Source organism: Phalaenopsis equestris, unplaced genomic scaffold (assembly GCF_001263595.1).
Source record: "Phalaenopsis equestris unplaced genomic scaffold, ASM126359v1 Scaffold000359, whole genome shotgun sequence".
Classification (NCBI taxonomy): domain Eukaryota; kingdom Viridiplantae; phylum Streptophyta; class Magnoliopsida; order Asparagales; family Orchidaceae; genus Phalaenopsis; species Phalaenopsis equestris.
In genome coordinates, this window is record NW_018164801.1 from 1,393,169 (window position 1) to 1,408,679 (window position 15,511).

A 15,511-nucleotide genomic window follows, 5' to 3' on the forward strand; every position below is an offset into this window, starting at 1 on the left:
ATGCTTATGTCCGATACATAAGTGTTCACGTATAGCCTTTTGCTATACGTGAAACCATCAAGCAAGGTCGCAAGTATGTCGGTTTTGTTTTGGGGCTTAGGGCGGTGATGACAAATGCACACCGGAGATAAAGCAAAATGATATGTCATCCTACGACATTGGGATCCAATTAAGGAACCCATCAGGATCCGATTCAAGAACCCGGTGAGCTGTAGGATGACAGTATTATTCACCGACACAAGACTAGCAGAGTTGACCCGAACCTTCTTAGGTTGTTGGTAGCCTTATGCCCGACAACGCGATCGACTCGTTGACAACTACTTTTCAAAATTGATAAAAACAATTTTGATAAGAATAAACACACATTTTTCTAAAACAAAAATACATTTTTCGCTACATACAAAATTGATACAGCCCATTTTTTGCATGTTTGAAACCTATGTGCATGCTGAAAACATAAATTTTAAATACATTTTAAACATTGATTGTCCACCTGTTGATCACCTATTTAGGTTAAGAAATACCCTCCTGAGTTAGATTCGATAGAACACCCTTCTAGTTGAGTGGCGGGCTTTATACGTCCGAGTGACCGAGTAGCCTTCGACGACCCTCGAGTACTAATATATAGTTGAGCCTAGCCCCAACCCGAGTGCTTGCGGTCCCCCTCTTTTTGGATTTTTTCATATGTTTTTCTTAGAATTTTTGGACAAAGCACTCGTAGTCTCTTTTCGAGATTTTCCCGTGTTTTTTATGATTTTAATCGATTTGTTGATTCGTCGATCTCGTCGATTTCCTCGCATGTCTCTTGTCGTGAGTCTTTTGACGATCTTTCTCGAGATTTCTGGACGATGTTTCTTTGTTTTCGTTTATATAAAACATTTCAGTCTGCTTCTGCAAGTTTTTTTGCTTGTACCTGTCTCATCAATTACACCTAAGGAACAACGGATCTCCCAGGTATACAGGTTTGTTTTATGTTATAACATGTTATTCTTTTATAATCACTTCCCTGCTGTACCTTTTACTTTTCTTTACACTGCATGTTATACTGCTTTCTTTACTGAATCTTTTACTACTTGTCCTGTGCTACATATTCTACTGTTATGCTGTACACTGTACAACTTCAACATGTTATCTATAAAAAATATATGAAGAACTACAACCATAGGGCTGCCGGATTTGACATTATAACCTGACTCCCTAGAATACCTAAACTCGTCATGACAAGGAGCTCAAAACTAGCGCGGTGGGCAGCACGACTATCTTCAATAGCAGAACATGTCTTCCCCAGCTAAACCATTCCTTTCCTAGAAATTAAAATAACAATTCATCCTAGCGCAACATAAATCCTCAACTTTTCGTTAGACATTCGTATAGCTCTGTTGTACGATCTATACTCTAACTCGTTTTAGGATTACGAAGTTGTCGTCCGTCACGACCTAAATCCTCACATCTTCCAGGTTGTTTATGTGATTGTTTTACACGAATGTATGTTTCACACGAATGTAAGTCCTAATTAAATAAAAATTGGCAGGATGAAACACTTTAATAATTTCTTTTCAAAATTGGAGCCAAACCTAGGATAGACTACTAGGAAGTCACCGAGATTCTCCTTCGGATCTGTAACATCCCCTTGTTCTTCCTCATTTGGATTCTACAATAAATGTTCCAAGTTTGAGTCATTCCCCTTTTGCACACCTCTTTGTCCGATTTCGTTGAAACGTCCTATCATTTTGATCTCCTCGAAGATAATCTTTCCTGATTTTTATCGAGAGTATTCTTAAGTGACTTCGGTCATTTAAGATGTAATTAACTATAGGGGTTTACATTTATATGAAGCTTTTCCGAACCTAGCTTAAAATAAACCCTATTTAATTTTTCATATTAAATAGGGGAATTTGTCGGCAAATAAAACGGTTTCGCAGACCAAACAAACGTCATGTATTTCTTAGTTTATTTGATCAAGCCTCTTCCTCAAGTTTTGTGTTTATCCTTCGGGGTAGATGCAGAATTTGAAATATAGTGCTTTTTCATTTAAATTATGAAAAATATGGGGTCAGTTTGATTTCATATTTTTCTAAAACTAAATATATATGAAAATTAAAACGTCCTTCCGAAGCGGGTGACGATATTTCGATTCCGGTGACCGACAGCTTCTTACGGGCAACTCCCTACAACACAAAATAATGTCGACAGATTATAATCTTCCCCTGGACTAGTTTGATACTTTTATAGACTATGAGGCTAAAATGGCGATTGTAAATAGTATGGGGACTATTTTGGCTCTTTACTCATATATTTGTCTGGCATCAGCTTAAAAATCTACTAGAGATTGTTTATTTTTCACTCAACTTGAATCTAAGTGGAATTCAAAATTTTGATTTCAAGATGAGGCTAGCTTACTTCAACTTGACTCTTTTACCAACCTTATGGGAGGTCAGCGTTAGAGGAGTAGGTAGTTGGATAAAGGTGGCTGTTCTTTGAGTGTGTGGTATTTCAACATTGTTTGTATACTTGTGTTGGCGGTCTTATATTGTCTCTAGATGCATACTTTTTGTCTACTTATGTTAAGTATGTGTTCTATGTGAGGGGACGTGTTATTATGCCTATGTTTTTTTGTAAACCTTTTGTTTGCTAAATATTTCATACTGGCTTTTATGATTATCTAATGAACATGCACATTGGTTGACAATAAAAAAATTGGTCTCTGCATTTTGTGCAGTACAAACTCTGATTCATTTAATAAGAGTTTGAGTGGCTTTCTTCAGATTTAAATTATAATGCTTTATTAGCTCACATGGATGTTATTTGATATTTCAGAAGAAATAGCTTAATAAATATCATAAGTAGATGTTAATTAGTAGCAAAAGAGATTTTCTTTTTTCTTATGATATGGGGAATATATCATAACAAGGATGATCAATCCAACGATCGACTTTAAAGAAGTTAACTAAAAGAAGTTTCCCACACAATTTAGGCATCATATTGTGAAGAGATTGGGAGATCAGTTTACTTATTTTTTATTTTTGGTTGCTTAGTAGGGGAGGTCAAGGCCCCAAAAGTGGAACCATTAATTGAAAATTGGAGGAGAAACACATAAAGTGTTGGATGGCTAGGATAAGACTCTTATATGGACTGATTAGCCTTGGATTAGTGTTGAATTCGGAGAAAATATGTCGTATTTTGTTTTTAAATGTTTTTTTCTTTAGTTTGTTTTTTCTTAGTAGGATTTTTTTTCCTTTTTGCAGCTTTCTTAGGATGTATAAGATTGTTTATTTCTTACTATAAATTTGGGGCATAAATAGCTTTGCAAACCTAAAATAGAACTTGACTAAATTCTTCCAAAATTACTCTTCTTTTTTCCTTTTTGTTCCAAATTTGCTTTCACCTTGTCAAAATTTTGAGAAAAATAGGTTGTATTCTAAATAGGCTCGATGTCTTTTCCCTTTGCTGTCATTCCATTAAATAATAATCTTACAATCTATTTTAGGTACAAATTATTATGTATAATCTATTTTAGGTAACTAAATAATATATATTCGTAATTTAAATATTCAGCTAAAAGGGAAATAAATCAGAATAAAGATATTAGAAATAATTTAAATAAGGAAGCTCCTAATTATAGAAAACTCCTAATTTAGCTGTTTGATTTGCGTCATTCTTGATTGACATCCCTCCTCAAATTGATTCTGACTGATCATGAAGCATCAATCTACCAACAAGAAACTTTGTCAGGACCAACAATCCTCAAGCCATGAGTGCCGAAGTCGAAAGTCCTGAAACTGAGAATGTCGAAGCCTCATAGACAACTCTTGAACCATAACATGATTTGAGCAAAGAACAACAAGAAATCTTTTATTATTGTCGTCCAGAAATTCGAATCATAGCCACAAGAAGGATCCGCTTCCAGTTACATGATCAAAATGCTACAAATCATAACCCACAAATATGATCCAGTTACACGATCCAGATGCTATCGATCATATCCTACAAGTATGATCCATGTTCTGATTCAAATGCTATCGATCATAGCCCACAAATAGGATCAGTTACACGATCCAGATGCTATCGATCATATCTTACAAATATGATCCATGTTCTGATTCGAATGCTATCGATCATAGCCCACAAATAGGATCCAGTTACATGATCCAGATGCTATCGATCATAGCCTAAAAGTAGGATCCGTGTCGTGATCTAAATGCTATCGATCATAGCCCGCAAATATGATACAGTTACACGATCCAGATGCTATCGATTATAGCCTATAAGTTGGATTCGTGTCCTGATCCAAATGCTACTGATCATAGTCCACAAGTAGGATTTGTGTCCTGTTAAACGATCCAAATGCTATTGATTCTTCCTGCGACGATGAGGATGATTTGTTCCCTAATCTTCACGCCAAAAGTGTCGAAGCCGAGAATATGCTGAAGCCGTGAGTGCTAAAACCGAAGATCAAGGGTTTGTTGAAGTCGAAGCCATCGATCTAGGAAGGAGTGTCAAAGCCGAAGTTGTCGGTCTAGGAAGGAGTGTCGAAGCTTTAATCCTTGAGTGCGACGAAGAAGCAAGTTGAAGCGGACGAAGCAGCGGAAGAAGTAGTTGAAGATGTCGTAGAAACAATGATGGCTAGCGAAGGAGATCCGAAATGGACGAAGCCTTCTTATCTTTATCCCCGTCACCGTCAGATTCATCAAGAACCGATTTTGGAGATCCCACAAAAATCTGGTTCTGAGCTTTATGAGGGTTTGGAGCCTTCTTATTCATCCTCTTCCCCATCGGTACTTATCAATAAATGCAACAAAATGAAGAGGGGCTCCACGAGAAGAAGCGAGGAGGTGGAGGGGTCGGCACGGAGAAGAGTGCGCACTACACAATCCCATATCTCCTTCTGCAGATCAGGGTTGATGAGATTGCCGCGGTCGAAGGGTCGAAGAAGAGAAACGGAAGTGATATCGGAGTCGGTTGCGAGAAGTTGATCGGCGACAAGCCATTTCTTGGATGAAGCGGGGCGATCGAGGCAGTTAGGGACGACTAGTGCAGGGTCGCGGTCACCTCCGAAGCCGGCCTTGATAAGGCCGCCGCCATTGTCGAGCACTACCACACTGGTCATCTCAATAACGTCGCGGATTCTTTATTTATGATTTAAGCTTAATATATATATATGTATGTATATATATATATATGTATGTATGTATATATATATATATATGTATGTATGTATATATGTAGTATTTTTTAACTTTGAAAAATAATGTTTTATATGACTATAATTTTGGAAAATAATATTATTTTAATTTACAAAAGTGAATCAGAATGGACCTCATATATTTGACAGTCTAGATGGTTGAGCACGTTACTACAAATAGTATACTATCTTGAAGGATAAACATATCATTTGTTAGTAGACTTAACCACCTAAACTAAAGAGTTTGTGACATCCGTTTGGTCTGCTAAAATATTTTTTTATAAGCCGACAAGTTCCCCTATTTAACATGAAAAATTAATTAGGGTTTATATTATATTGGGTTTTTAAGTTCCCTATAGAGTCAAACCCCTATAGTTAATTACATCTTAAATGACCGAAGTCACTTAAAAAAATTCTCGATTAAGATCAGTGGTTCTGTCTTCAAGATTTCAAAGTTTAAGTTTTCATGGATGAATATAAGAAAATCGAAAGTTAAAAGCTCAAAATAGGGACAATTATTTTCAAGAGTCAAAGGAGTGAAAGGTAGGGGATGTCGCAGATTTGAGAGGGAACCCCGATGACTTCCCAACTATCCTACTATTAGGCTTTAATTTTAAAGAGATGTTTTTGGATGTTTCATCATGCTAATTTTATTATTTAGGACTTATGCTTACACGATATCTGATTGTGCAAGTGACCTAAAAAGATAGGAGGATTTACGTCGTATCGAACTAAGACCTCGAAATCCTAAAGAGTATTAGGACATAATGCACGATAGGGTCGTGCAAAAGCCTAAAATGGAAGTGAAAATTTATGTCGCACCAAATGGACTACATCGAAGTTCTATGAGTTTGTTATTTATTCTATGAAGATTTCACCTGAGGATCTTTCTTCACTTCGCTGGTGTGGTCTCAATCGTCGCCCTCCGTCCGCTTGCTTCCACGTTCTGATTCCTGGAAAGGCTACTCCAAGCTCCTTAACATATCAATCATAGGTTCGGGGTTTTGGTGTGTATAAATATACAGTTGTTTGGTCAGTGGTTCGCTGTAGGGTGCTTTCTAAATCGGGTGTCCTACTGTCCTCAATCCTACAGGCCCCTGCAAGTCTATAGAAGCAACATGAATAATAAAAAGAAAACATGCTACGAAGCGCAGTAAACAATAAACAGTAACATCCCAAGCATGAACTATATGTATATGAGTAAAGTGCGGTAAAGGAGAACAGTAAGTAATAAAAGGCAATAAAGTGTACAGTAAAGAAAGTAAAATGCTATAAATATAAAACAAACCTATATACCTGACGGGTATAGGGTCGGTGTCGCAGGTGAAAGTAAACGAGTTCAACGGAAAATTTAACAGGTGACAAACATGCATTTATACAAATAGGAATGAATAACAAAAACATCACCTGAAAATCTCGAGGAAAGCCACAAATGACCCACAGTAACTCGAAGAATAACTCGAAGAAAATCGGAAGGAAATCACGAGTGATCTACGAAGACTCAAATAACACCGTATGAAACGTACTTAAAATATGAGGAACGAAAGCAAACCATAAGCATTCGAGTCAAGGTAGGCCCAGATTTTAGTTATTCTCGAGGGACTTCGAAGACAACCATCGGTCATCCGTATGTATAGAGTCCGACATTCAACTAGAAATTTCCAACAATACAATCTTAGAAGGGCAATCCTTAGCCCAGTACAGGTAATTGACGAGTGGACAATCAGATTGTATTACTTAAAGTTTATATTTTAGCATGCATATAGGCTTGATGCATATAAACAAAATTAATATCTATTTTAGTAGTCAAAATATTTTGTAAATAGTGCATCTGTTATTATCGTTGCACTTTAAAAAAAATTAATTATCCACAAGTCGATCACACTGTCAGGTTAGGACCGCCAACAGCCTAAGAAGACAAGAGTCTTCGATAGTCTATTGTCGGGGAAAAAAAATTTGTCATCATATATTTTCACCGGGTCCTTGTGACGGGTTCCGATATCGTAGGATGCGATATTATTCCGCCCTACCACCGGACGCCTTTATCATCAAGGCCTTAAACCCAAAAAAAAAGATCGTCCAACTTACGACCTTGCTTGTGTGTTCATATATAGCCACAACTATATATGCGCGCTTATGTAGACGCCTTTATCATCAAGGCCTTAAACCAAAAAAAAAAGATCGTCCAACTTACGACCTTGCTCATATATAGCCACAACTATATATGCGCGCTTATGTGTCAGACATAAACACCTAAAATCAAATCAAGAAGCAAGGAAAGCGAACCGAAAAGAAAGAAATGAAAAAAAGAAAAGAATGCTAACCCGCTTCCAAAACTAGTTTAAGAAAGAAGCAAAAACGGTAGGAGGGTTAGCCTCCAAAACTAGTCTAAGAAAGAAGCCAAAACGGTAGTAGGCTCAGCCTCAAACATTCTCCCGATAGAACACCTCGAATGAGCAATAAAATGGGGCACACTTATCAATAGCTAATTCCCACTTCCGAATTATTGGTATAACAATCCAAAAGAAACGTATCAAAAGGCTCCAATTACTAACCCAAAACATTTCCGAAAAGCACATTTAGAGGATTCCAAGTTGCAACTAAACTTTCCCAACAAATATCAAAAGGATTTTTGGATTGTAGTCAATTCAACTCGAAGAATTGGGCCCTGAAACTCTTTCCAAACATCTTGCAAACCGATTCCCGAAAAGGGACACTCAAATTCTTCCAAACAACAAAGTATTCAATTCTATCTCAAACTAGTAGATATAATGAAGAATAAACCCAACACAACTCAAAGGGGACACCATTCCATAGGTCACTAGTGAGGGCAGCAGGGGAGAACAACCAAAATCAGTACCAGGAGAGCCTGCCCGATGGGCCTTGGGCAAGGGCAGCAAGGAAACCACCAAGCCAACACAAAGAATACTGAAATGACAAATTTCGGGTAGGGACAACAGGGGACCAATCAAAGCCAACACAAGAAAGCCCAATCTACACATTTCGGGTAAGGGCAGCAAGGAAGCAAACCCCCAATCTCAACACAAGATGGCCACAATAAGGCTCTCGAATAGATCCAACAGTAGGAAGCAACCCAAATTAACACAGGAAAGAACCAACAAAGGCTCTCGAGTTGAGCTAGCAGGGAAAACAACCCAAACAAACACAAGGAAGCCACCTAGCTGCTCTCGGGTAGGGGCAACAAGGCAACAACCCACACCGACAGGGAAGCCACAATGGTTGTTCTTGAGTAGGGACAGCAAGGCAACAACCCACACTCACAAGAGAAACCCATGTTGCAGGTTTCGGATAGGAACAACAAAAGAAACCACCAAAACTGACATAACAAGGACTCGGACAGCTGATCTTAGGTGAGAGTAGCAAAAACACCACCAAAACCAACACAGTGAGACCGCAACAAGGGCCTCGAATAGATCCAACAGGGTAAGGCAATCCAAACTAACCAGGAAAGCACCAACAAGGCTCTCAAATAGAGCTCTCGGGTAAGGGCAGCAAGACAACAACCTACACCAGCACAGGAAACCCAACAAGGCTCTCGAATAGAGCTAGCAAAAGAGAAGAAACATGATAAAACCCCAATCCAAAAGATCCACAGCAGAAATAACCATCTGCGTATGATTCAAGTAGAGGGGCAACAAAGGAGCACAAGACAAAACTCCGAAGGCCCCAAAGCCAAAAGTGACCATCTGTATATGTTTCGAACAGAAGGGCAACAAAGAAGCAACAAAACAAAGCCCCAAAATAAAACTCCAAAAGCTCCAAAGCCAACAAAAGAAAAGTAACCACCTACATGCGTCTCGAACAGGGGAAGGGTAGCACTTAAGCCCCAAAGCCAAAAAAAAAAAAAAAAAAGGAAACCATTTACAATCTCGCATAAGGGCAGGGGAGCAGAAATTAAACTCCCAACAACAAGTGGTCAATTTTGTAACCATGTCAAAACCTTGTCGTATAACTGGAGCCAGGAAATCCATCAAACCAAACCAAATATGTTCCAAAATTCCAAAGCCAAATGAGTCCACCAAAAAAAACATTGCACACATATAACCCAAGAACCATTAAATAAACCCAGATAATACAACTTGCGGGTAAAGGTAGCCAGGGACGAACCGATAGAGAAAATAGAGAACTGATAGTGCTGAAACAACCTTTAGATTTCAGCATAAATGTACAGATGTAATAAGAGCACAAGAAAGAAGCCTGCACCTGCATAATACTTGAATAGTTGCCTTTTGTAAGCCTAATACTCTTAGCTAACAGCATGAAGCAATTAGATCAAGGCCAACAGAAACACTAAAAGTCTAAAAATCCATAACTGATAGCAATTTCAAAATGAACTACCAGGTAAGACAAACAAAACAATACGTATGTATTTCCTTTTTTTTCAGTAAAGAAGAAACTTGCTCGAGCCTTTTTTATCCCGTGGAGTGTGTCCAACCTATGTTGAGCAGAGAAGAAGAGCAGAAAAGAGGATAAAATACATTGCTTGAGCTCTTGCAAACAACAAAAGAAAGCCAAAGAACCCCTAAACACCAAGTCCACAAGCGCCTAACCAAGAAGAAATTTCGGCAGTCCCCCCAGGCTCCAAATTTTCGTCACCTCACATAACCCCCCTCTCATGGGACTTTATAGGCGCAGAAGAGAGGGGAGAAGTTCACCGTAACTTACCCCGGGGTGAATCGAACTCAGGGATTGATCCAGCAAAAGAAAACAACCACAACAAGAGCCGCAGGGGTCGAAGGTATCGGGAAGGAGAGTGCTTGCCGCATTCGTGACACAGGGAACAAACTCGCTTGGGTCAACTTACCATAGTGGGAATTGAAGACTCACGAATGAGCTCCTCGCTCAGCGAGACAGACAGGAGACGTTTCGGGAAGACGCAACTTGGGTAGAGAGCGTCGAGAGAGGGTCAAGAGTCAACTCCTCGTCACGTGAGGAGGGGGAAAATACAAGGGGGAAGGCGAGGCTAGGGCTCCACTCGGGATAAGGCATGGGGAGGGGACCATAAGCTCTGCGAAGGAGAGGAGCAGAGGTCGATTTGGGAACAAGATCAAAGGGGCAGCCGTGAGTTAGGGATTTGGAAAATAAAAAAAAAACCCCTATAGGATCATATATATATATATATATATATATATATTGATTTTATAATATTTGATATTTAAATTCCCTCGATTTGCGCTCTTTTCGCTCGTGCACAAGACTATATCAAAATGGATGTCCCTCCTGACTAAATTCAAAGTCTCGGACACATCGGCGCTGTCCGTTTCGTCATCCGGATTTTCTTCGGACGACTTCGCCGACAATCGGGTCGAAAACTCGACAAATTCAAATTTTCTCAAAATTCTCGCTCTTGATCGATCATTCCAGCAATTGATTCGAGTTTGATCAATCGCAAAGCCCTCTACATATGCAAATGACATGAATTTCGATAATTACGTGCATCGAACGTGTGAATTGTGGTATTCGTGCATCGTGAAAGCGCGAGAAGGTCGCAATGGGTTTTCTATGGTTTCAGATTCTATGGGTACTCGACTCGAGCTTCATTACGTTGGTTTTGTTTGACTCAACCAAATATTGAGGATTTAGAACCATCCATATGAAACTGCAAGGAGACAAGAAGTGACTAGAATTTCTAGCTGGTGCGGGTCTCGGACTAGTCCTCTAAGAAAGTCCCACAGGAAGTCCTAAGTCTAGCCATAGGCTTTAAGAAGAAGAGACATCACCAAAAATGAGGTCAACAACCACTACACTGGTCATCTCACTATCTCTCGCCGCCAGCCCAAGAGCGGCTAAGTGCGATCTCACTCGTTATCTCCCTCCCTTGATTCCACGGAGAGAATTCCCCAAGCTCAAGCCTGGATTTGTGAAACCATGTCAAAGGCGGGAGCCACTGCTAGTGGACTTCGAACGAAGGAGAGGCTCTGTCGAGGCTGACCGAGTTAAGAGGAAGACGGAGTAGAACGAAGACGACATAGGCGAAGAAATAATGAGACGACGAGCAGACGAGCGAGAATCAATGCAAAGAAATAGTTTCTCCTTTCCCGCAAGAAGGCTGACGGGAAGGGAGCCTTGACGGTCCTCCAATAACTACCGGTGGTTAGGGCAAAATTTTGGCTCTGATACCATGTCAAAATTCAGAGCCAAAATTTTGAGAAAAATATACTGAATTCTGAATAGGCTCGATGTCTTTTCCCTTTGCTTTCTTTCCATTAAATAATAATCTTACAATCTATTTTAGGTACAAATTATTCTCTATAATCTATTTTAGGTAACTTGATCATATATATTCTTAATCTAAGTATTTAGCTAAAATGAAAATAAATCAGAATAAAAATATTAGAAATATTTTAAATAAGGAAGCTCCTAATTATAGAAAACTTCTAATTTAGCTGTCTGATTTCCGTCATTCCTGATTGACACACCTTCCTTGCAACACAAAGCCATAGTACCCACATCAAAGACTAGATGCCATCTAAACATTGTTCTTACCGTTTCTACCTTCCTAAAACTTGATATTCTCCTTTTGTTGATGTATGTATCATATCTTGCTATGGAATTGTGGACTCTGTTTAAACACTTATTTGCTGATTACCGAGGAACTAGGAGTACATTACAAAAAGGCTGTTGTTGTCTGAAGGATTAAATTCAAAATTCAAAGAGAGAGATCACTCTAATCATTGAGTAAAGAATCAAAGCCTTAGATAAGTTTTTTCTCGCACGAGGCAACACTTGAGGCACCTTTAATTGATTGATAGAAGACCCCTTTAATCCTTTTTTATTCTCTTAATATATTGACAAAATATCAATAGAACCTTGAGAGAAATTGTTGAAGCCTTTTAATCTTTGTATATTCTCTAACATGATTAATAAAATATTAATACACACAAAAATAATTCTCAAACTATTCTAAATTCTCTTTTTAGTCTCTACAATTGAGAGTTTGATCTTTTTAAGGAGTCTCTAAGGATCAAGTTGGTATTAGAGAGTATGTTTCTGGTGTATGGTTCAAACAAAAAAGAGGTTATTAAAGAATGAGCAAACCTTTTATAATCATTGATTCACATGAAAATACAAGAAAGAGGCAACACCAAGAAATAATTGTATAAAATGGGTTTCTTCCAATCTAGTTGATCAAGTGACTAGATTAATGGAACAAATGTTGATGATGATTGAATGTAAAAAAGTGCGTTAAGCTATGTCCACATGAAATTCTGATGAGTCTACTCACTTTGAACTCCTCTAAAAAGTAGAAGGATGGGAAAGGTTAGATTTCTGTTGTTATCAACACCTTTTTTAGTCTAGCGGACAAAATGGACTCATCTGTATTTTTGGTGGCAATCCTAAAGGATATAGCAGCAGGTCCATTATGGACACGCGAGAGTAATTGTTTATCTTGAGGATAAAACTCAGGCAAGAGTGATGAACGTCATCATCAGTACCATCAACCACCAAAAAACTTAATTTTTGCTAATTTGGTTGGGTTTGGCGATCAATACTTATCTTAAATAAGAGGAAGCATTTCTCTTAGTGAAAAAGATGAAAATTTGGGTTGGAGGAAAGCGTTCATGTTTTTACAATGAGCACAACTCTCCAATACTAATGCAGAATGAAAGAACTGTTGCATATCGCCCTGAGATATGATCGGGAATTCATAACTATTATCCCACTCATGAAATTGAGTTATTAAACAATCAGGGAATTGGCATGCTTACTTTATGGGGAAGGAAACTGTTGCACACAGATCACAAACCACTTTAGTATTTGTAGATCTGATCCAAAGCTGCAATAGACCTGATATATGAAGTGGGTGATTTATTTCCTCCAACAGTCAACTTAGAGTCATGTACAAAAAGAGGATTACCAATAAATTGGCCAATATGGCTCTTGGCTAACGCTAAACCTTTCATGTTTAAGTTTTATTATATCCTATAAGAATTTCTTCTTTGAAAGATATTAAATGATTTAAATGTGAGAATCTTATTCATGCTGTATATAGTGCGTGCTAGATTTAAGAGACCAAGTTCAATGGATGTAGGAGATGCACACATCGAAGGTTGCTGGATAGTTTGTAGTGGGGAGGAGTCTATATCGTTATATTTATTGTCCAAAATTGATTTAGTCCATCTCCAATCTCTACTCTAAGTTGGATTACCTGGATTTGTTTCATTTATTGTTAAAAGGGTTACATGCACAATCATTCAAATGTTACTTATCTGAGTTCTAAAGATTCACAGATTTACATGCCATTATTGAATCTGTTTGTGTCATGTTTATTGAATGTGATTGATAACCTTGACTGATTGGTTAGTAACCCTGCTTTTTAATCTGCCTTTTGGTCTTCTCCTTGATCAGGATAGAATTAAGAGATGAGTACAGGCTTGAAAATCGGAGAGCTTTTGGAAATATCTGGTCGGATATGGTCTACGGAGTAACCTTATTCATTCTAATTTATGCAAATAAAAGCAAAGTAAGTTATCAACTTGATTACCTTACCAATTATTCTATTTCTTTTAATTAGCATTGTTTGTATTCTTAAAATTGTTGAATATTTTTTTATGTTGCTATTGATATTCTTATTATATGTTCAACACTGAAAATATTAGCCACTTCCTATTATTACATTATTTGAATTACTTAGCCAAGGGTCCTTTGTATTTTTTGTAGAAAACTGGACAATTTGATATTTTTAAATCTTAAAGGGTTATTCTATCTTTCTTCATGGGCACAAACTTGCTCTTTAATTTATGCAGTGTTGAAGTGGGATGCTATTGGCGTTGGGTTGTTCTAATTTTTCTTCTAGTTCTGATAATTAAGTTTGTGGTCTTGGTTGTAGAGCCAGTTTGATGTATGTTTTTCCTGGATTTGTTTGTAGAGCCTCTGTTCGGCTGTTTGGATGATTGTTTGTGAAATTTTAAAATGTGATTTTAATCATTTTGGATTTAATATAATCTTGAATTGATATGTTCCCAAGTGACCATATCCACTAAGTTAAGAATAATAAGTCTATAAATAGAAGTTTAAGACATACAAAAAGAGAACATTTGACCCAATTAAATTTTCATTGAAAATTTCAATCTTGCATCTGCAAATTGGTTTTGTGATTCTTTTGATCATGGTACAAGTGCAACTACTTCTATAGGAAGTAATTTCCTTGCAACAACTTGAGATCTAGATTTTTTCTTTTTTATGGGTATTTTCGCTTCTCTTTTTGTCATATACATAGTTAGATATTGGCAAGTGTTTTTTAGTTTTTTCAAAATTTTCCACATTTGAAATTCAATTTGTGAAAATTAAATTACAATGGCTCACTGAATTTATATGCTTTTAAACCCACATTTTTCTAAAATTCTTTTGGTCATTCTATAATTAATTAGGTTTTAATTTACCGTTAGTTTACATTTAGATAAAGCATATGGTAAGCACAACTTTAGATCATGAAGAGAGAAATATCTCATAGTTATAGTTCATCTATCATCAATAAATTACGATGGACATAGTTTGGTTTTATAACTATTATATTTGATTATTTTGCAGTGGGGGAAGTAATTGATTCAAAATATATTTATATGCACTTTTTTGTTGTGTTCAGGTTGCTTTGCTGAAGTTTACAGGGTATAAGCTACTAAATAATATATCAGATTCAGGGAAGGCATTTCTCATTATTCTTATTACTGACATTTTTTTGGGGTAAGCTATTCAGTCATTTTCTTTTTGCGCACGTCCATTTGATGATAAGAATGATCATGGTGATGCTGAAGATGCTTGAAAATAAGATCTAATATGGGTACCTTTATGTATTGGTGTAGGACCATTTCAGTACAATCAGCTACTCTAAACGTCTAGTTGGTAAAGACGGAATAACCATGGCTTTATAATTGAATATTTTGTGTCCCTCGACCCTCAAATACCGTCAATCCACAATATGAAAAAACTTATAAAGTATTTTATTTCAAGCCCGCAACTCTTTCCATTTTTTACCATAAGACACGACATTTTTTACCCATTGGGCTGTTTGGTTTGTTGCAAAAGGAGTGCCCAATATTCCTTTTACAAAAGTTTCAAGAATCTGGGTGTTTTGTAGGATGAATTTCAAATGCAGTATAAAATTACAATATATTTGAAATTCTTTCTGTAGTTTATTTTCAATGTATTTGGAATTCGCTAGATGTGAGTGAATTCCATATCTAGTGAATTCCAAATACACCCTGATACCGGAGTTAACCCAAACCACAAAGAAACACAAATTTTATTGTTGAAATTCAAATAGCTTATAACGACGACTTTTCAAAATAGGAAGCAAATGGTAAACGC

The 15,511-nt window shown here is 37.3% G+C and overlaps 1 protein-coding gene across 2 annotated transcripts in view; it reads left to right on the forward strand.

The window, feature by feature from the left end:
* LOC110026244 (chloroplast envelope membrane protein) overlaps nucleotides 1-15,511 on the forward strand; it is a 34,188-nt gene that overhangs the window by 8,351 nt on the left and 10,326 nt on the right. For both annotated transcript variants that reach the window (XM_020727113.1, XM_020727115.1), the window contains exons 4-5: nucleotides 13,553-13,667; nucleotides 14,790-14,887. In XM_020727113.1, the coding sequence (XP_020582772.1) occupies nucleotides 13,553-13,667; nucleotides 14,790-14,887 (213 nt within the window). The remainder of the gene's footprint in view (nucleotides 1-13,552; nucleotides 13,668-14,789; nucleotides 14,888-15,511) is intronic.